Source organism: Epinephelus fuscoguttatus, linkage group LG11 (genome assembly GCF_011397635.1).
Source record: "Epinephelus fuscoguttatus linkage group LG11, E.fuscoguttatus.final_Chr_v1".
NCBI lineage: Eukaryota > Metazoa > Chordata > Actinopteri > Perciformes > Serranidae > Epinephelus > Epinephelus fuscoguttatus.
The window spans coordinates 9,397,150-9,419,184 of NC_064762.1; the positions used below are offsets into that span (position 1 = coordinate 9,397,150).

The 22,035-nt window shown below is 42.5% G+C and overlaps 2 protein-coding genes across 2 annotated transcripts; both read right to left on the reverse strand.

Annotated features, from left to right (window-relative positions):
* Window positions 1-1,557: 1,557 nt before the first annotated feature.
* On the reverse strand, window positions 1,558-10,124 carry LOC125897094 (alpha-1-antitrypsin homolog). Its single transcript, XM_049590162.1, has 5 exons — window positions 10,030-10,124; window positions 7,335-7,968; window positions 6,833-7,103; window positions 6,516-6,663; window positions 1,558-2,244 (listed from the first exon to the last, which is right to left on the reverse strand). The coding sequence occupies exons 2-5, from the start codon at window positions 7,957-7,959 to the stop codon at window positions 2,053-2,055; spliced, it is 1,236 nt and encodes a 411-aa protein (XP_049446119.1). The 5' UTR covers window positions 7,960-7,968; window positions 10,030-10,124; the 3' UTR covers window positions 1,558-2,052.
* A 3,835-nt stretch (window positions 10,125-13,959) lies between these two features.
* LOC125897086 (alpha-1-antiproteinase 2-like) lies at window positions 13,960-20,720 on the reverse strand. Its single transcript, XM_049590150.1, has 4 exons — window positions 19,843-20,720; window positions 17,944-18,211; window positions 15,152-15,296; window positions 13,960-14,920 (listed from the first exon to the last, which is right to left on the reverse strand). The coding sequence occupies exons 1-4, from the start codon at window positions 20,624-20,626 to the stop codon at window positions 14,732-14,734; spliced, it is 1,386 nt and encodes a 461-aa protein (XP_049446107.1). The 5' UTR covers window positions 20,627-20,720; the 3' UTR covers window positions 13,960-14,731.
* Window positions 20,721-22,035: the final 1,315 nt, after the last annotated feature.

Below are 22,035 nucleotides of genomic sequence, written 5' to 3' on the forward strand. Positions count from 1 at the left end.
AAAAAAGGTTCTATGTTCCCCGCTTACACAAAAAGGGTTCTATGTTCCCCACTTACACAAACCGCTCAACCAAGCAGGAAACATAGAACCCGGGAAACATAGAACCTTTTTTCTGTAAGCAGGGAACATAGAACCTTTTTTGCAAGGTTAAGTGGGGAACATAGAACCCGGGAAACATAGAACCCTGGGAACATAGGGATGACCCCACTAGCAGAGGCTAACTGGCTGTGCTTCCCTCCAGTCATGCTCCCAGCTAGCTCCAGTTTGTTATTCAGGTTTGAGTGGGAAGAAGCAGCGGATCTGTCAGGCAGCTGAGTGGAGTGGAGCCTGAAGAATGAGCACCGGTTAGCCCCGGTTTCACTACAGGCAGATTCACTCACTACAGGGGCGAGGAAATAAAACCTAAACAGCCAACTTAGTTTGGCTTATTTAGCAGTTAGCGATGTCTTTCACTCACTCTCGGTCTCTGGTGTGTTTAGCTATTCCCCTGCCTACTTCAGTGATGATGGTCCCTGTAATAAATGCAATATATTTGCTGAGATGGAGGCGAGGCTCAGTGACTAGAAGAGCTGGTAGAAGCGCTCCATAACTGTAAGTTACTCCAGTAGCCGGTGGCAGCTGACTCGGCTCAAGCCATTGCCAGATCCCGGCAAGTGCTAACACCGGGAGCTAACGCTAACATTCCTACTCTTCTCCGTGAGTAAGAGCGATGTTGTAGCCTGGCTACATTTTACAATGCTAATTGTAAATGTTAGCTGGGCTGCCGGGCTACTCACCTAACACTGACCCATTGCTGGGACCGAGCCGCTAATAACTCAAGCTCCAAACATTAACCCATGCTACGATTGTAACATTCAATTTAATTGAATCAACATAGCAACATGTGCCTAACGTTGCTGTAGCACTAATTAAAACAGACATTTGACTGACTTTCTGTAATGCATTTCAATGGACATCCAGGCAGAGAATGTCTGAGTGTATGGGAATGGCTATATGCACTGTGATTGGCTCATCGCGTTTGAGGGCGGGACTCAGCCATAGGTCAATTATCACGACTAGAAGCTGTAGTGATTCTTGTTGGTATCATATGCACCAGAACTGTGGTGCTGTCTGCCTTGTGTGTATATCAAGAGAAAGAGGAGTCGCCCAATGACAGTGGACTCCAAAGATGAAAGAAATGTCGATGTGTCAGTGCAAATACCTGAGATTTACATATAAGTTCTCAAAACATGTATAAAATATTCAGTGTATTTCAATAAGGAGCCACTTGCGGTCTGTGTTGTCTTTGCTGCACCTTTGGCAGAAACTTCACCATTAAAAAAAACCTATTGATCCAAGAGTTATCCGACAGTTCTATTAAAAATTAACAAGCCTCGTCTTCTGTCCTGTGCCAAGAGATATTTGGCAGGGTTGCGTTTATTGATGCAACACAAGTCAGTGAACACAACACGGGTACCGCTGGCGCAGAGGGTGTCTAGAAAGAGGGTGTTGCAGAATCAACAGCCTTTGAGGGAGAACTCATTTCAAGTCATTTAAAGAATGACAAACATTGGTGCCTTTTCTCAGTAATTCAGCATTTATTGGTGTTGTGAAAATCATACAGTTAAAATGATTGGATCCATGAACTCAAGATTAAAATATTTCACTCAACATGTTGAAACAGCAATAGCACATTAGCTCAGTGTGTGTGAGCAGATGGTCCGAGTGATATATCTACTAATGCTTTTATTATTTGTATCATATAGTCAGCTGGACACAATATATAATGATGCATGTAGGTATTTATACACCTAGCCAGGCTCAGATGACAGATGGTAATAAATGCCTCACGCTGACAGACTGCAAGCAGATTAATAGACTGACATTTCTGATGATGGATCTGTTGTCTTATCCGTCAAACTATCCCCCATTTATCATTCCCCAATGTTCTTAATATCGCTGTGACATGTCGACAGGGCTCACAGATGCTGAGGTAAAAATGAGCTCTTGTCCCGCAGCTGCTTAAACCGACTACAGTGTGAAAATGTACCCCTCATTATTCCCCCTGCGTCTTTACACAGCTGTGGGGTTATTGATCTTTCCCATGAAGAGGACGCTCCTAGTCGAGTGCTCCAGGATAAAGACCATGAAGGGCCTGTCAAGTCTCATGGTTTCGGGCATGCTCATGGGCATGACCTCAATGGTGGTGGCGGCTGCTGCCTCTGTTCCCTTTTCATCCACGCTCAGCACGGCCTGGTGGGACACCTGGGGGGAAACAAGAGGAGGCAGGCCAAGTTTGAGCGCAGGACTTAGAAAACTGCAGCTAACAAAGGGTCTTTGCAGGTTCCACTCAACACCCTAATATGTAATAATGAAACATTTAGTAAGTGATCAGGTAAAAACATTTTTATCACAACACTTCATTTTAAAATCTTATCAATCAGGTTTTAGACCGGGGCCTAGTGCTGTGATGGGTACATCAGAAGTCTTGAATGATGCTCCAAGTGCATCAGAAAACAAGTAGAGCTGTGCCACCCTTTTTATTGATTTATCTAAGGCTTTCAATACTGTAGATCTGTTGAATCTATTGGATTTGATTAAAAAAGAAAACAAACATGTAATTGTTTTTCAAACGATCTTAGCAGTAGAGCACAAGTTGTTGTTGCCAGTGTTAATTTTGTTGATGAAAACTATGACAAAATGTTTTTGTCAACGACCTTTGTTCTGTGACAAAAACACGATGATGATGAGCTAAAAATAGATATTGATAATAAAAATTAAGATGAAATCTATGTTTCATTTTTGTTGACGGGATGAGGTGTGACAAAAATGTTTGTGGTGGATAAATGGACATTGAAAGCCGAGAACAGCTTTGTTTACACTCATCTTCAAATGCCACATAAGCAACAGGCTGGCAAACTAGCCTGTGCCAAGATAAATCTTTAGCCAGCAAATGCACTCACAGCAGAGCAGATTCAGCCGTTGGTGTGAGTTGTGAGCTGCAATAAACACTGATTGTGGCTTATGGCTATCAGTCTAGTTTTATGGGTGTTAATAAAGGCGTGCCACAAGGTTCTATTCTGGGACCACTTTTATTCACAGTTTTTATTAAACAGTGCAATTCATCTGTATGTGGATGATGCCATTTTATATGCAACAGCACCGTCTGTTGCCCAAGCAGTTAATAACTTGCATCTTGATTTCTGTGCTGTACATCAAACTGAAATTGATCTTAAATTACTGTTAAACTCTGTGACTCAAGTGAATATTAATTGCCTTAATGGGACACTAATTCAAGGAGTATCTTGCCGATAGACCCTTTTACTATTAGAAAAGAGTATGAGGTTTTTTGGTGGGTGGGGCTTAGCTGGAGGCAAAATAATTCTCCACAGACATTAGGTAGCACTAGCTAGCAAGTTCTGTTGTCTTGTTTTTTTCATTCTGAGTGTCGGGTCGCACATTTTTTTTTTTTTTTTTTTTTAAAAACATTTTAAGACTCCTATGTAGCCTACAGCCCTGTGGGGGAGAGGTAGCTTTACCTGCTGATAAAAAAAGTGGCGTCATTGTGACGTCGACCCTATAAGGGTCTATAAAAACCTTGTGTTCTGACCTGATGATGAACTGTGTTTTAAAAAAACCCCATTAATGAACAGTCCTAAAAAGCAAAACATTTCATTTTTATAGAAACAAGGCATGTTAGACTCTGAATTCTAGAGGTAACCTTTCATCAGCTGATGACTGATATAATTTATATGCACTCTCCTGTCTCTACCTCTCATTCCGCCCTTGGGTTTAAAACTGGTGATGGCTTTAGAACGCATGGTTGTTTATTGTATGAGGAAGTTGGGTGGCAGTTGTTGGCGGTGAGAAGAGAACAACACTGCGTGCTATTTATTTATAAATCACTTCTTGGCAATCTACATTAGTATCTCACATGTCTTTAAACTACAGAACAATTTCACACTGCAGCAGGTTCCAAGACTATTTGGTTCTAGAAAATCATCATGTTAATACTGAGACCTGGAAACTGGCTCTTGCATAGCTTTCACCACACCAGTGGAGTAATCTGCAGAAGTCTGTAAAATTCGATCAGCTAATTCTTTTGAATCAATTTAAATCCCATTTGACTGACTTAGAGCAGCGTGAATGCCAACACACTCTCTCTCTGACCTCGTCACATACCAACATTTGGTCATAGACTTTCCACAGTGACATGTGACGTGCAAGGTACCCTGGGTGTGTTGGTTGTTGACCGGTTTTCAATGACTTAAGAGTGAGACCAGGTTGCATTATGATGTCTGATGATCTTTCAGCTCATACAGTTCAAAATAGTTCATGGGGTACATTACAGAAAAGACTTGCAAAGATTGTTGCTCCAAGTTTCTTTTTAATCTCACACATATGTTTTGGTCATGTTTGAGTCTGGGGCAGTCCTGGAAGTCTTAATTCAGAATTATTTCAGTAACATTAGAGCAAGTAATAGAACCTTCCCCGCAGCGATATTTGGTGTACCAAAGGCAGGCAAAGATATGTCCAAAAAACAAGCAAACATAATCTCATTCACATCTTTAATGGCCCGTCAGAGAATACTTTTATTATGGAGGAAATTGTTGCCCCTATCTCCTATTTCATGGCCACTTGATACAAGTTCTTTTTTGGAGTTGGAAAGATCAATTTTTCCATAAGGGGTTTGACAGACAAGTTTTATAGTAACTGGCAGCCCCTGATCAATTATATAAAGAGCCTGCCCTCCCTTTCCCAGAACAAATACCTAGGTGAGAGAATTATTAAATATAGCAGTTGAATCTTAAATTCTGGCAAAATATGCAATGCCCATACCTTTATTTTTATTTTATTTTGTTTTATTATTGATTATTATTTTTTATTAATTTCTGTTATAAATATATTAATCCCTTTTCCCTTCCTTCTTTTTTACACTATGTATCTCATTCATTATTGCTCTTATTAGCTGGTACGTGTTGCTGTTATTATCGTCATTGTTATCATAATTCCTCAACCTTGAAGGAGGGGGATTGGAGGGGATGGGTTCATTATTGGAACAACCTGATAAAAAATAGCAGTGCACACAACTCAAAAAACAATATAAAAAGTTGCATGGTACATAATGGTATATTAACCCGTCACAAATAGGAGTGTCCATAACAATCAAGAAGAAGCCTTTTTTTTTATCTTACTATATTCTTACTATATAATGACGAAAACTCAAGGTCATGGGAGGATGTGAATGAAGCAATATTACATCAACTGGCCAAAGGGGGGCGTGATAGCAACTGATTGAAATTGTAAACTTTGAATGGGCATATCTCATGCCCCATATGTTGTAGAGACATGAAACTTTGCACAGAGGTGCCTCTCCTCATGAGGAACAAATCTGCCTCAAGAAACCATAACTTCCGATTATATAGATTTTCCGCCATTTTGAATTTTTGAAAAACACTTAAAATCGATCTCTTCCTAGGAAGTTTGACCGATCTGCATGAAACTCTGTGAACGTAATCTAGGGACCATTATCTAAAGTTCCCTCTTGGTAAAAGTTGGAAAACTTACTAAAACTGAGCTTCTATAAGGCAATGAATATTGCGGAGGGCGTGGCTCATCACATAAAGGTGTATAACATCTCAAGGGTTTCACCCATCACCACGCAACTTTGTAGGCATATGACCACACATAATCTGAGGGGACCCCTCCATTATTGAGCCCATCAAACAAAATGGGGGTGCTAGAGAGCTAATTTCTTATCTAGGCCTAACCGCCATATCAATTTTTACTAAACTTAGTAGACATGTAGAACAGGATGCCTCAAGGTGACTGGAGAAATTTAACTCTAATTGGCAACTGGGTGGCGTTATAACAACAAAAAAATGCTTAAAAATGGCTAAAATGTGACCGATCGCTGTGGCTCCCCCTGTGGACCAATGTTGTTGTTTTTTTCTAATTTTTGGTATGACTAAGTCATGGTATGGTATGCTGTACTCAATGGGTATGGACCAGTAGAGCATTATTGACAGTTTTTAAGCTTCATTTCTTGGCACCATTTTTCCTGATATTGGTCATAAATATTATATACCAAAAGACTGTTTAAGATGTTTTTTTCATTCGTTTTTTCAACTCCAGGACTTCAAATTGAAATCTTTAACTTTCTAAAATCAGAGCGTAAGTTTTAAAAATCTAATAACTCATTTATGGTGGAGGCAGGGTCATGCATTTTCCGCCAGTGACTTAGGGAGGCTCAAAGAAAACATCTGTAGCTTCAGGGAGGGTCACTAAGAACAGTCATACCCCTGCCACCCCACTTCTCTGATGAATAAAGAACAGTCCCTTACCTGCAATGCTTAAATAAGAAAAACATGATTTGTCAAAAATCTGTAATATTTTGTTCAAAATGATCATGCAAATGTCTTAAGAAGTATTAAATGTGAGTGTCTGATACCCGTGAACACCCTGCCCCATGAGCCACTGTCATTTCAACTCCCACAGCAAACATGTAAAGGGCATGTTTGCTGTGTTGATCCTACCTTTGAGACTTTGAGCTTGATCTCATCAGAGATGCCAGAGAAATCAGCATTGTCTGCAAAAGCGTCAGTTATGCCCATTTCTGTCAGTGTGCTGCCCAGCGAGGCCTCAGCAGAGATGGAAAACTTTGGCAAGGACAGATCCACAGAACTGAGAAACACAGAACATCACCAGTGTCACAATCACTGGAATATACAGCTGACTCAACTGAAGTTGTACATAATAAGGACACCTCATCTATTCAGCATTCCCTCCATTTAGTCCAGTCACTGATTATGCATAAAGGCCCAACATATGACAAATCAAGCTCCTCTCTTACCTCCTGTAGAGTGAGTCATGCCAGTGCCTGATGTAGTCCTTGTTGATGTAGCCCTCCACCTCCTGCATCTTGCCTTCATCGGGCAGGACGATCATCATGGAGGTGTTTCCCTTGTAGGGCAGCATAATGACGGTGGTGTGGTTGTCGAAGTCCTGATAGAAGTCGTAGCGACCCGTCCTCCTCATCATGTCCACCTGAACCTTTGTGGTTTCGTCCACAGTGAAGTCCTCCTTGTGTGTCAGGTTCCCATTGAAGGGTTTCTCCCACTGTCCTGTATGAGACAAATAATGTTAAAATGTTGCACGAAATTGGCCTGACGTTCTTTTAATATCTGTCAGACTGTTTTACATATTCATGGCATGCTTGGTCCTCGAGCTCCTTGAACAGTTTAATGGGTGTCTGAACTTTTGTAAATGCTGCATCTCTATGTGTTGACAGAATGATTGGCTATCTGCATTAACTGCTGTCTTTCAGAACTGATCTGTACTTGCATGCCTCCTACCTCTGAAGAAGACATAGTTGATCAGCACCATGGCCATATCAGGGTCCAGGTCCTTCACCATGTCTTTGATCTTGTCCTGGGTGTTGGTGGCAATGAATCTGTTGATCTCAGCTGCAGCGTCTGCAGGTTTGGTGAAGTCGACCTTGAAGATCTCACCAGAGTAGTGGTGCTTGATGTCGTTCAGGAACTTCTCCAAAGGATTGAAGCCAGAGCGCACAGCCACAGCATTACCGACATTCAGCTGTTGATCTTCCTGGCTGTGTCCCAACATATGGAAGAGATGCTCATATGCTTCGTTGACCTGAGTCTGGGTGAGGGTGCTGTAGCCCAAGCCAGAGAGCAGCTGGCGGTGGGTTTCACCACCGGCCCCTGTAGACAACATGGACAGGGCTGCGGAGATGCCCAGTGGCGAGAAGAAGATGTTCTTTCCAGCAGCAGTGTGGGCATTCAGACTTTTGTAGAGGGCAAAGGCAAAGTCAGCATTGGGAGGAGAGAGCTTGTGGCAGCTCATCTCTCCCTCATGGCTGTGATCAGAGCCATGGTGGTGTTCATGGTGTTGGTGGTCTGCCCAGGCTGCAGCCAGCAGCAGTGCTGCGAGTGCACAACTAGCAAAGATCCCACGCATCTTCACAGCCTGGCCAGGGAAAATCAGAAGAGATTAGTTGAGCTCTGGGGTGTACAAGTTACCCCAGTATTCAAAAAGTATCAACCTGTCCAGCCCAGTAATGTATTGACTATATTCATGCAGTCATAATGCGCATAAAACTGGGCATCGATCAACTTTAACTTTAGCACAACAGTGAACCTCGAATGCAAGAATGCACTGACGTCACATATCTGGGTTCAAATGTTATTGGCCTTTTAAAAACCACCACTGTACTGGGCGACCTCTAGTTTGGGTCGTGGCTAAGCCAGATACCACTTCTGTCAAGACTGTAAAGCAGAAGCTACACAATCCGAAACATTATTTTTATAATATTTTAAAGCTGAACATGGAGGTGACGCTGGGGTGAGCATGGCCTACACTCTACTAATAGGAGTTAACAGTTGACGTTAATTTTTGATTTCTTCAAGTTCAGCACCATATTGACCGATTAATGAAGATAAATTTAAAAAAAAAAAAAGGCAGGTGGATAATATTTTATTAAAAGTCTTCATAGAGGCTTATGTTTTGAACTCAAACCAAAAAACCATTTCAAAACTTATTAGGGGCTTACAACTATCAAATGATATTGTATATAAAACAAAAATGGGAAAAGGAAGGAAACTTAGGTATAACCAAAAAGGAATGGAAGAAATTATGTCAACCAAAAAGTTTTATTGTTGTTGTTCATTGGGGTCTGTATTACTCCAGTTCAAGAGAGTCATATATCAAACTACTGGAGACAATATGACCATCACATATTCTGGTCCTGCCCATTATTAAGTGTACAGTTTTGCAAAAAGTGCACCAGGTGGACGATGCATTTAAATTGAGACCCTATATTTGGACGCTCTACCTTTAGACAATGTTAGCTGTCATGAGAGAGATCTATTTTGAGTCCAAAGTGCAGCCGACAGGAAAGCCATTACTGGAAGATGGCTAAAACCAGTAACACCTACGGTCAGTGATTGGATTGACATTATATGTGACATCTTTAAGGGATTAATTTTTTCTATGAGACTGCAAGTTTTTGAAAATATGGGAAAGTTGGATGGAGCATATCAGGCCTGGATGTTCTTCATTTGTTTAGGGTGAATTCTTGTCTTTTTTTTTTTTTTTTTAAATCCTCTCCATTTTATCTTTTTAATCTTAATGGTTTTCTCATCCTTCTTTTGTAAAATGATTAGAGCAGTGGTTCCCAACTAGTGGGTCATGGTCCAAAAATGGGCCATGGGTCCATTCTGAAGGGACCACCTCTGTAAATAACACAGTACAGTACAGTGAATATCCTTTAGATTAGCCTTTAGATTGAGTGACTAACAGACCGTTACTTGACAGAGACAGCAAAGAAGCTCAACAACACAGCCAAACATGAGTATGAGGCCAAATGTATTAAATGGGACGGACCTTAAACTAATGACAAAATCTGGACCCCATAGCTGGACCAGTTGGGAACCACTGAATTAGAGTATTACAAAGACACATCCATACGTTCTGGTCCTATTTATTAAGTTCAGTTTTCTTTGTTGTATTTGTTTTGCTATCTTCGTACCTGTATCTACATTTACTTTATTGGTCCTTTTTGGCATCTGTATTTTCTACTGTAACCTCTGCTATCACAGTGTCTCACAGAAGGCTTGGAAAGATATAAGGATGATTAAGTTATCTGTTTGGACCTTGGAAATGTCAATAAAGAGAGTTGTTGTTTTTTTGTCAGTGTGTGCACTCAGTCTTCAAAACTTTGGAAACCCCTAATCCAAGATGTGTGTTTCTAAACGTTTAAAATGGTCATTTACTGTTAAGTTTCTAAAAATTAATTCCCTCAAACCTGCCTGGAAGGTTGCATTGCAGAAGGTGTACATTAAAAAGGGTCCCCCCCAATGTTAAATAGGTGATTACGGCCCTGGATGGGCTCAGCAGCATTCTTTTTAAATGGAATTACAAGTGGACAGCGATTTAGCCTCTCAAAAGCTCCACACAATGAATGAAAGTCTAATACATCTAACGTTTCAAGTTATATATTAGTATATTTCAATAAAGTGCCATGCTTACCTTTAACGTCCTCTTTGCTGCAGACAGTTTGCCAGAAACTTGCCCTTTTTATACACAATCTGTGAGAGTCAGCTGACGGTCGGGTCAAATATTAACCAGGATATCTGCACTGATATCTATCTTCACTGATGCAACACAACTGTCTCTGCACAACATGTGGAATGAACCACTGGTGAGATAACAGGCCATTTAAAAAAAAGGGAAGTGTTTAATGAAAAAATAAATGCATCACATGTTAACATTAAAGCTGTGTGACATCATTGGGCAGAAACCCCACAACAACCTTTAGTATATTGTTATTCAAGTGGACTGAGAGAAAACTAGACTTCTCTTAGCTCTGTTTTCAGGATTTAGAAGATCTAACCTGTGAGCCAATCACAGATCATTTCAGAGAGAGGGTGCTCCTATTGGCTGCTCTACAATGCAGATGCACATGCACGTCCCTTCAGATGGTGACAGTCTGATTCAATGGCGGACAATCCTGCAGAGAATGTTACTTTTCCAGCATTAGCAACAACTGCCTACACTGCAAAGAAACCCAAAAAAAAAAAAAAAACCTGCCAACATCAGCTCTTTAATGTCATGGGAAAGGTTACAGTCGGCATTCACTCCCAGGTCAAATGTCTCTGCGGTAATCGGGTATTTATTGGCTCCAGCTGTGATCAGCAGTGATGGTAATACAACATCTGGGTGAACGCACTAATTTGAGCCCCTTTGCCTGCGAGATGCAATGACAAGGCTACTGGCCAAAACTGTGGAGCATGCTCAGAGCGGCTCGGCCAGTTTGGGTCTGATTGACTTTAAACATGCAGGAGGAATTGGTGTGTTAGTCCCACTTTGAGAAATTCAATTTTGTATGATTTCAGTCGGACTGACGTCTTTAAATGTCTATCAAAAGTCCGGTTTTCGTCGGACTGACACAATAAATCCATTCTTTGTAAAGTCATGTAAATGTACTGAGAGCAGAGACGCACCCCCATTCAGCACCCAACCTGAATCCAGCCAGCACAAACCCCAGCTCCTGGACTGGACAGCCCTGACTCCCTGCTGGATCAACAAACTTTCTGTTGCTGCTGTTACACAGGTCAGACCCAGCACTGTCACGTAGAGCGTACAAAGGAAGGTGCTGAGTCAATGCACTGCATGCAACTCTACAATGAAATAAGATGAAATAAATCAGTGTATGGGAAACACTGGGTTACTGTATGAAGTGCATGCATATGCTCGTGGTTGTCCGGTGGGAGGAGCTTAGGACAGAGAGGGCAGAGAGCCCAAATTCGGCCAGTTTTTGCCTTTTGCATATTTCTGCCTACCCCAGCTTTAATCATGACATCCTTTAAGAAATCAAATGACACACCAGAAATCACTGGTCATTCAAACCTGTCAGATCGTAAAGTCATTCTGATCCCTTCAATTCAGTTCTGACAGAAATAAGTGGTAATTTTTTTTTTCTCCGTAAAATAGCATGAACTAGTATTTTAAAATCCTACAGCCATCCATCAGTATTAATGGTTCAGCCATGTGAGGCCTTTCTATGTGGTATTTGTATGTTCTCCCCTGTATCTGTGTGGGTTTCCTCCACATGCACAAACACAACACCACACAATAACATAATAACACCGAACACGGTTCAATGCAAACACAACTTTACTAACTTTACAACATATGAAGTAAACAGTTGAATGAAATATTTAGACTCAGGATGTCCTGATCAAGGTGGTTTTTTTGGCCTTGATTCCTAACTGAGTCCTTCACTCATAATCATCTGCCAATACTGAGTCTGATCTGATAAATAATGATTCAATTTGTATCTGAAACATTGAAAAAAACATCTGCAGTGTCTAAATCTGACATGTCTTATTTTTCACGACATACTTGATTCCAGTACTGAAAGCCTTACTATGAAGTTGATAATGCAAAAGGATCAGCTTCTCTAAGTTCGACCCGTATAGTTTAGTTTATTTGCTCATACATGTAGAGAAAATACAGGAAAAAGAAATCAAATGTTAAAACATTGTGCAGTTGAGAGGCCAAAAATGGCTTATAAAGATACCTCCCGTATTGAATAACGACAAGAAGAAAAAGATAAAGATTGCATAGCTGAACAAGAGTTCCAGACTAAGAAGTAACAGACTAAATTTGACCTGTGAACATCCATTTCTGCTGAAAAAGTCACGCACCTCACCTCTGGGGAGCCTTCAATCCTCCTATCGGCTCTCAAACCTGGGCTTTTAAGGAGTCAGAGGGACCCTTCTTGATTAATAGGCTGACATTTCTGTTACTTGTGATAGATCTGTTGTCCTATTCATCAAACGATCCTCTATTCATCATCTCCTCAGCTCAGCTCAGTATCATCAACAGTACATGATGCTGAGGTAAAAATGTCCTGAAGCTACTTAACTCTCCTGCAGTGTGAAAATGTAACACTTATTTGTCTGAGTTTTCTTCCTGTGTTGGTGAATAAGCCTGGATGGTCTCGCAAAGCAATTTCCGGTAATTGCATAAGACGATAAATTGATGTTAAAGAAGGAAATGAGTTACGGTGTGGAAAAGAAGAAGAGAGGAAATGGATTTGTAATGGAAGAAAAGTGTTTTATGTTTTTGCAAAAATAGCAGACATCCAGTCAGAGGGATAAATTACTGCCATTTGAATGTCTTTTCATCATTTTGCGAAAATGGAAAAATAAACTGTAAATCATCCTATTTGGAGGTAAAACAAAACACACTGAAACTTAAGTGAGATTGCTGGAAATGCATTTCTTTCCTCAAGAATAATCAGCCATACTGGGAAAACAGAAATTATGTTATGTCAACTCAATCACCAGAATAAATGTTGGCATCATACATTTCTGCAAACCACAGATACGTTACATTTGTACATTATTATGTAGCAAATGCAATGAAACTTTATGTTACATTTCAACAATGCAGTGGTTAATGTGTGGTTACATCCATGTTTTGGCTTAAAATCTGCAGTTTTGGGGGCAAACTCCTCACTGGGAATGCAGCACTGGGTTAAAACTGTTTTTCATTGCACTATCCTGGCAGCAACCTGGCGTTGTCTTGGTAAGAAACAACCCATTTTTTTGGTGCTATCTTGGCTGGAAAGGCAGCGACAGCTCGTTACAAAACACCTATGTTAAGTGGATAAAAATCTGCTAGAAAAGCATTAAAGGGATAGTGTACCCAAAAATGAAAATTCAGCCATTATCTACTCACCCATATGTCGACGGAGGCCCTGGTGAAGTTTTAGAGTCCTCACATCCCTTGCGGAGATCCCAGGGGAGAGTGGGTAGCAACACAACTCCACCTAATGGAGGCTGACGGCGCCCCAGATTCAAACATCCAAAAACACATAATTGAAACCACAAAATATCTCCATACTGCTCGTCCGTCATGATCCAAGTGTCCTGAAGCCCGGACATAAAAAGTTGTTTGGAAAAATGTCATTTGAACTCTGATTTTAGCCTCACTGTAGCCTGTAGCTCTAACTAACTCTCTGTGCACCGCACGCTTGCACGCGAGACCAGCGAAAGCACGTGAACACACATGAAGGCGGTGCCCATGTCTCACGGTCTCGTGCAAGCACACACACGAGAGCTCGGTACACAGAGAGGCAGTTAGAGCTGCAGGCTACAATGAGGCTAAAAACAGAGTTCAAATGACATTTTTCCAAACACCTTTTTATGTCGGGGCTTCAGGACACTTGGATCACTACGGACGAGCAGTATGGAGATATTTTCGTGGTTTCAATTATGTGATTTTGGACGTTTTAATCTGGGGCGCCGTCAGCCTGCATTAGGTGGAGTTGTGCTGCTATCCACTCTCCCCTGGGATCTCCGCAAGGGATGTGAGGACTCTAAAACTTCACCAGAGCCTCCATCGACATATGGGGGAGTAGATAATGGATGAATTTTCATTTTTGGGTGCACTATCCCTTTAATGTCTCTGTAAAAAGCGACTGCTTTTCTTGCTACTATCCTTGCTGGAAATGCAGTGAAGGCTCACTACAGAATATCCACCTGTGGTAGCTAAAAATCCGCTAGAAATGCAGTGATATCTCAGTTTAAAAAAAAAAAGAACAAAAAAAAGTTTTCTGTGGCACTATCCCGGCTGGAAGCACAGCAATGTCTTGGCCAGAAACAACCCCTGTTTTTGGTACTATCCTTGCTGGAAATGCAGCGGCGGCTCACTGCAAAACACCCCTGTTTGGTGACTAGAAAGCCATTACAAATGCAGCAGTGTCTCTGCAAAAAGCTTTTTGTGGCACTCTCCCAGCTGGGCCAAAAATGCCTCTAGAAATGCAGCAATGTCTCACTTAAAAAAAAGAAAAAACTTTTTCTGTGGCACTATCCTGGCTGTAAATTTAGGGAAGTTTGATAAAAACAATCGTTTTTAGTGGCACTATCCTCAGCAGAAACACATCAACGACTCAAACAGTGGTCTGCAGCTTGGCAGGTGTCTTACCATCCACTATCTCCTCCACCTCTAGATGACAAAGACGGCTGATATACTACATCACTTCAGAAACACTGATATGACGTGTATTAAACTTACAAAGGTAACATATTCATGGTTAACAGAAATGTACAATGCCAACTTTTTTCTCCTGGAGACTGGGCTGGTAATGTAAGTGAATTCAGTATAAAATCAATAGCAAAAGAAAAAAAGCACAAAAGGAGACTGTGATGCTGACTCCAGTCTAGACATCTGTAGGATCGATAATTCTCCCTATGAGCAGGACGAGCCCTGTGAGGTCGTCATAGATTATGAGCATGAATGGTCTGTTAAAAGTAATTCTCGGAGGGACAAAGAAGTCCAGCGTGATGTCAGGTCTCCCCCCGTCTTCTGACTTGGTCTCTTCCATCTCCAGCATAACCTCATGGGGAGCCTGAGTAATGGCACAGAAACAGGAGTGGTGAGAGAACGGAGACAGAATAAAGACAGTGAATGTGAGCACTGAAGACAGAGAGCTGAGCAAATACAGGACTTCAGCATGCGTGTCCTTTCCACATCATTAATGAAAGTGAAGTTCTGAGGTGTAATAAGGTCCCAGTCACACAATAAGCCTGCAAGTTTCATGCTAATTCATTATGACATAGAAAAAAACTTTTCTCTTAACCTTGATGAGTTTCAGTGTCTTCTGCGATATTCCTGAGAAGTCGGCTGAGTCTGAGAAAACAGACGATACGCCAGAGTTCCTCAGGAGGCTTTCTAAACTGTAGGATTTCCTTAGTTGGAACTTTGGGAAACGGATTTCTGCCCGCCTGTGAAAACAACAATCAATGTTTTAATGGATTTGCTCTAAGTTGTCTTGTTACAACTCGTGGGACCTGTACTGCAGGCTTTCGCTCACTGATGTGTAGAGAGCAGTAATTATTGCTGACTTAGAATCTACTCAGCATCATTCATCATGCTACACAACAACAGAAAGCGAGTGACTGCAGGGGACCAGAGCCGTGACATGGATCGATATACTGTACACTCAGGGGGAAGCAAACACCCTTTATGGAGGGCATGTACTGTTCATGGAGGCACTCAAACCCATATATACCACCACATGCTTCACTACTTGTTCCTCAGCATGCCCAAAACACATCAGTCACCAGAAGAAAATGTTGGCATCGTATATTTCTGCAGCCATGCATACGTTACAATGGTACGTTTCTGAAGTGACGAAGCATATGAGCTGACTTATCTGGTGAGGTAACGTTTCCTGTTGAGATAGTGCCACAAAAGGCAGTTTCTTTTTACCAAGATATTGCTTCATTTCCAATTGGGACTGTGCGATGAAAACAAGGGTTTTTTAAACTAAACATCGCTGCATTTCTGCAGACAGTGTACAAAAAGCACCTGTTTTTTTACTGAGACATCGCTGCATATCCTGTCAGGATAGCGCTACAAAAAGCAGTTGCTTATTACCAAGATATTGCTGTGTTTCCAGCCAGGATAGTGACACAAAATTCTGTTGGTTTTTATGGAGACATTACCGTGTTTCCTATCAAGATAGTGCAACTAAATGCTGTTGTCTTTTTTGATGTGACATCACTGCATTTCCAACCAGAACTGACTTATGGCTAAGTCCCGCCCTCAAACATGATGAGCCAATCACAGTGCATATAGCCATTCTCATACACTCGGACATTCTCTGCCTGGACGTCCATTGAAATGCATTACAGAAAGTCAGTTTTGTTCAGTTTATGAGCTTTTTGAAGATTCGAAGTTTAAAAATGGTCAAACGGTGTGCATGGGGTACATGCAACTCTGACACAAGGTATCCTGAGAGGCTGGGCGACCAGGTGTATTTTTACACTTTAAACCACATCTCAACCGAGAAAAGTGTCTCCTTTGGATAAAGTTGTGTGGTAACGTTAGACCACAACATCAACTCAACGTGAATAAGATTAACAATGATGTCTACATCTGTTCTAAGGTAAGTCAACATCGTGTTTGAGGCAACATATTGTCACTTTGCTGGAAAGAAATATAAAGTTATCTTTAACATCTCTAGCTAACGTTAGCTAAAGTTAGCCTAGCGTTAGCTCCTAGCTGCGTTGTTCATCATGTCACCTTGTTTGCTGGGAGTTCATTAGCCTATTTTGTTCTAGTTTTGTACTTTGGTGATCGTACATCATTGTTAGCTGTTGTCCAAAGGGCTCTAGTTAAGCTAACGTTAACTTCTGGAGCTTAGCTTCATGAACTTATCTGTAATGGCAGAGATAACAAAGGTTGGCAAACGTTATGCTGAATGATTCAGTGTAAATACTGTAGCACCAAACTAACGGAGAGACACTCTTGGTAAAGATGGTAAAAAGGCCGTTATCCTTTTCTCATATTCTGAGCCAAAAACCTTAACTTCAGTGGCACTTTAACTTGTTGTCTTTGATGGTGGCGGCAACGAGATGTGGTTCACAAGCGTACACTGTGACCTGTAAATTTTGGCTTGTAATTTAAGCTTTTCATCGAGCTTCTCAACAATAAAATGATGAATATATCCCTCCAATGCGTAGTTTAGGCCCTTTTGGTTACTTCTCAATGACATCTGATCGTTATGTCCCCAAAAATCATCAATTGCCTCCTGCGAAACTGTGACACCTGCCATAGCGCCGGTCACTGAATGTTGATAGTTTGTCCGAGTGAGTGGAGGGGGGCGTGGCTTAGCCATAGGTCAATTGTGCCATGAAAGCAAGGTCCCCCCCCCCCCAAAACATCGCTGCATTTTTGGGGATAGTGCCACAAAAAAGCACTTGTTTTATACCAAGAAACTGCTGCGTATCCTGTTGGGATAGTGCCATGAAATGCAGTTGTTTTCAACCGAGACGTCACTGCGTTTTCCACTGGAATACTGCTGTGAAAAGCGTCCTATTTTGTACGAAAGCATTGCTTTTTTCTTTTTTTTTTTTTTTACAAAGGCAGTGCTTAGGCTTCATGTCAGGATAGTGCCACGGAAAGGGGTCCTCTTTCTTTACCAAAACATTGCAACATCACTTTTTTTTCTGCCTGGATAGTGCTGCAAAAAGCTGTTTTTTACAAAGACATAAATGTTTCCCTGTTTACTGCTGGTATTGTGCCACTAAAAGCGGGTATTTTAAGCCAAAACATGATCGTTTCCTAACCATAACCAGGTGGTTTTTGTGCCTAAATCTAACCACACTTTAACCACAGCATTGTTGAAATGTAAAGTTTCAGTTTATCTGCTACATAATAATGTACAAATGTAACATATGTGTGGTTGCAGAAACGTACAATGCCAACATTTATTCAGGTGACTGGGTTGCCTGGCCTCACACGTGAATTTTTTCATTTCCACTCATCCTTCAAGCTGCTGAAACAAAAAGTCCATGCAAGAGTGAGAGGATAACTTGACATGGTTTGCAGCTCATTCCAGTTCAACAATTTGGCGTCCCCACCTACCCCGGCTTCAGGTTGCTGAGCCAGAAGCTCATGCGGCTGGCAGAGAGGCAGTCCTCCAGGGGCTGCAACTCGGCTTTAGGGAGCAGGAGCAGTGAGGCCAGCCGCTCTGTGTAAGCCAGCTGCACCACCGTGGCTGAGCAGTTGGTGTCATACAGCATCATCACCTCAGAGGAGTCGTCCCTGAACATCATGGCAACCTCCACGCTGGTCGTGGCATTCAGCTGGAAGCTCCGTGGCACTGTGTGGCGCCGCTCGAACGGCTGACGACCTGATGTATGTGTCATTAATAAAGAGAACAGGTTACGGATGAAATATGACAATAAATTGTCAAAGATAGAGGTCGCACACCTATAAAAAGCACCCGCTGTGTAAATTTACTACCACCAACTGTCACCAGGGAGCATCTGCTCTACATAAAAAACAATGACTGATGAAGAAGCAGGTGCTCAGTATGCTGTGCAGTGGGTGGTCCTGCACTGACACAATGAGCTCGAATTTAGCTGCAGCTCATTTTCATTTGAAGATGTTTTTGACGGTGAATGTTTTTTCTTTTGCAGTGATCTGTATGATTTTTCATACTCTTAAAGCTGGGGTAGGCAGAAATCTGGAAAAGGCAAAAAAAAAAAAAAGCCGTAGAATTAGAGAACACACCGTCCCCTGCAGTCTGCTCTCTCTGTCCTAAGCCCCTCCCACCAGGTGACCACAAGCATATGCACGCGCCTCAGACAGTAAGTATGTATGTGTTTCCCATTTATTGTACAACTGCATTTCACTCATTCACTTAGCCCCTCCTTGCCCCGCTCTCTCTGTTTATCAGAAGACAAATGAGACAAGAATTAGCTGCTAGCCATCCTATGGTTCCTCCACCTTGCTCCCCGCTGCTGTGGACAGCTTCCCTGGGAGGAGAGCGGGCACCAGCACAGAAAAGACAGCTGTAGCAGCTCAACTTTGGCGAGCGTTGGGTGTCACAGTTGGTTGGTGCCCAGCAGCAGTGCATGGTCGTAACTGTGTAACTGCAGCAACAGAAAGTTTGCTGATTTGGCCGGCAGTCGGGGCTGTCTGGTCCCCCGGACCTGGGGTTTGCACTAGCCAGATTCAGGTTGCTGCTGCCGCTGACTGGGGGTCAGTACTGCTGCCTGCTCTCCACCTGGTGAAGTGGTCTGTAGCGCTGGGGAGTAAGGCAGAGAACACTGTGATTTGAGGCTCTCGCTAACATTAGCTACATTAACATAATTGTGAAGCGGCAGCCGTGGGTCAGTCTCTAGAGCTGCTGCCCGCTCTCCTCCCAGCAAGGTGGTCTGTAGCGGAACCCAACTTTCACCATCTAAAGGGACGTCCATGCGGCGGTGAGTGAGGTGGAAGACACACTGTGATTTTAGGCTCTAGCTAATGTTAGCTACAGAAACGTTTACTTGAAGCAGCAGCCAGTAGCCTTGGTTCCAGTTAGCAGATGGCTAAACTATCAGCATCTTTCCATCTCTGAAACACTTCCCCAATACTGACATCTGTTTTGTTTTGTTTATTGACTCTCTATTTGAAAGTCTGTCTCTGTCTGGTTGCTTTGCAGTGTAGGCAGTAGTTGCCAATACTGGAACTTTATGTGAGGGGACGTGCACGCGAATCTGGATTTGTAGAACAGCCATTGGCCATAGTCTACCGCCACAGGCTAGATTTTCTAAAGCCTAAAAACGAAGCCAAGAGGAGGTGCAGAAGCCAATTTTTCTCTCAGATCACTTGAATTTCAATATGCTGAAAGTTTATTGCGGAATTTTTGCCCAGTGACACCAAAATTATACTGCCTTCCCCAGCTTTAAAGTGCAGGAATACTTCGCAACTTGTGTTGACAATACATATGTATAAAAACTGCATTTTTTAATCACCCATACAAGGAGACACTACCTTTGAAATACACATAATTGTTAAGTTCAAGTTTGTCAGAGGCTTCCAAGTCTTTGATCAGCGTGTCAAAGCTGATGTTGAGGGCGGAGGGTTCAGTGTGCTGAGGCCTGGACAAAAAGCTGTCATAGTCTAGTGAGGGTTTTCCATCAATATGTAGGCTGCTCCACACTCTCAGCTGACCCTCAGGATGAACCCCATCCTCAGTTCCATTCCTACCCTCTGGCCCATCATCTACATCAGCTCTGCTTCCAGCATCCGCCCCTCCAGTTTCCACCCCTGGCGTGGCACCAATCTCATCTTCTGTTCCAGGTCCAGCCTCAGACTCTGCCCTTTGGACCCCGCCTCCACCCCCTCCCTCCTGTTCAGTGAAGCTACGTTGCAGATCAGTAAGAGCTGATATGGTGGCCTCAACGCTCTCCTCTGTAGAGTTGGCTGCCAGCCCCAGGGCCTCCAGGGCCTGGCGCCGACTCTCGGACCCAGACACTCGGGACAGCAGGGCCAGAGCTGACGCCAAGCCCAGAGGCGAGAACAAGATGTTGGGCTGTCGCTGGACTTCGGGCTCAGCGGCGGTTCTGGTTGCCAGGTCGCGGTAAAGTTCAAAGGCCAAGGCTGTGTTTAGGGCTGATGTGTTGAAGTGCTGATTGACCTCTTGTTCCTTTTGCAGAGGCCTGCTGAAGAGTTTCTCAGGCTTTGGTGGAAGCAACTCATCTGCTGCGAGACCCGTTAGCAACACCAGACATGTAAAAGAATACATAACAGCCATCGTCGCTTCTTTTCTCGCCATCCTGGATCGGCGCTGCAAGTTGATCTCTCATAAGACCTCCAGATTTGGGGAAGTGTGTTCTTCTCATGGCTTTGTGCGGGGGTTGGTAGTGGTGTTGAAAGCGCATCGATCTCCAGGGGCTGAGCTTTTGACCCATGGGTCGGGCTCCAAGCAAACAACAGCGGCATGTTTTTTAGTTCTTAGAAATTCAGCAATGAATGAGTGTGTGTGTGAGTGTGAGTGTGTATGTGTGGACAGAGAGGACAGGGCACACTCATTCCCCCCCTTTAATACACACTCTGGTCAACATGGATTTTGAACACTTATGCAACGGATTCATACTTCATACTAGATTTTGCTCTAGTTTCACTGTGTGCACACTGGTGATGTAACAAAGACACCGTACATGTGCCTAACATACAGTGAGGGAAAATAAGTGTTCAACATGCCAACATTTTCTTTCATTGAACCTATTTGCAATGCAGCTATTGACATGAAATTTACACCAGACATTTATATTAATTCAGTGAAACTACACAGATAAAGAAGTCCTAACATTTCAATCCAACAACAGAGACGACAGACATCTGGAGATATGAGGAGTCGGACATGTGCTGGAATGGGATTTTGCAAGAGATTACCAATGCAGAGGGATCCACTGTTCTTCCTGTGCGTCTCACCAAGTTATAACTGCACTGAACTGCTGGTGGTGCTGCGAGGTTAATGTTGCACATTAGCATTAAAGTAAATGAGTGTACTCATTACGGGCATTGGCCCAAAGTTCGCTCAGGGTACAGAATGTTCTGTACTGGTCTCTGAGGATGAAAAGGTGTTATGAGGTCAGCATCAGATTGTTTGAACGACATGCGTTAGACCAGTGGTTCCCAACTGGTCCAGATTTCTCCTTAGTCATTCATTCAAGGTCCTCACAGTGTTGTGTTGTCTCTGCCTCCTCTGTGGTCGTCTTGTCCGTGTGTCACTGTCACCACCATGGAGATCCCGTTTCGTCCCACCAAACTCGTATGCTTCTTTGTCCAAATCAGATTCAGAATGTAGATCAAAACAGGAAGTGACAGTGTCCGAGTCCATCAACATCTCCACAGCTTTCCGTCGTCATCCGCATTTTCGTGCAGTCACAAGCTACAACATCTCCTTCCGGTTTCCAGCAGATTGTCTTCTTTATTTGTTTTTGGATACGGGAGTGCTGTTCTATTTTACAAGATGTGTAACAGCGCCCCCATATCTTATAACAGTGAAAACACGGATTGCCGGAATATCTCGTCAATGGTGGGGAAAGAGTCAAAAATAACTGACCCACTTTTGGACCACGACCCACCAGTTGGGAAACACTGAGTTAGAATATCACACCAAATGTATTTAAAGAAAAAAAAAACAAAATGTTGATTTGTACGTCTGTTTTTCTTCTTTAT

What these genes read in the sequence shown, in the direction of transcription:
- LOC125897094 (XM_049590162.1), bottom strand. Translation starts at nt 7,959, where the DNA reads ATGCGTGGGATCTTTGCTAGTTGTGCACTCGCAGCACTGCTGCTGGCT. An exon ending in CAACTATGTCTTCTTCAGAG is followed by an intron (nt 7,104 to 7,334) that starts GTAGGAGGCATG and finishes TGTCTCATACAG; the next exon opens with GACAGTGGGAGAAACCCTTC. An exon ending in TCAAGCTCAAAGTCTCAAAG is followed by an intron (nt 2,245 to 6,515) that starts GTAGGATCAACA and finishes GTTTCCCCCCAG; the next exon opens with GTGTCCCACCAGGCCGTGCT.
- LOC125897086 (XM_049590150.1), bottom strand. Translation starts at nt 20,626, where the DNA reads ATGGCGAGAAAAGAAGCGACGATGGCTGTTATGTATTCTTTTACATGT. An exon ending in CTCAGCAACCTGAAGCCGGG is followed by an intron (nt 15,297 to 17,943) that starts GTAGGTGGGGAC and finishes TTGTTTTCACAG; the next exon opens with GCGGGCAGAAATCCGTTTCC. An exon ending in AGACACTGAAACTCATCAAG is followed by an intron (nt 14,921 to 15,151) that starts GTTAAGAGAAAA and finishes GCCATTACTCAG; the next exon opens with GCTCCCCATGAGGTTATGCT.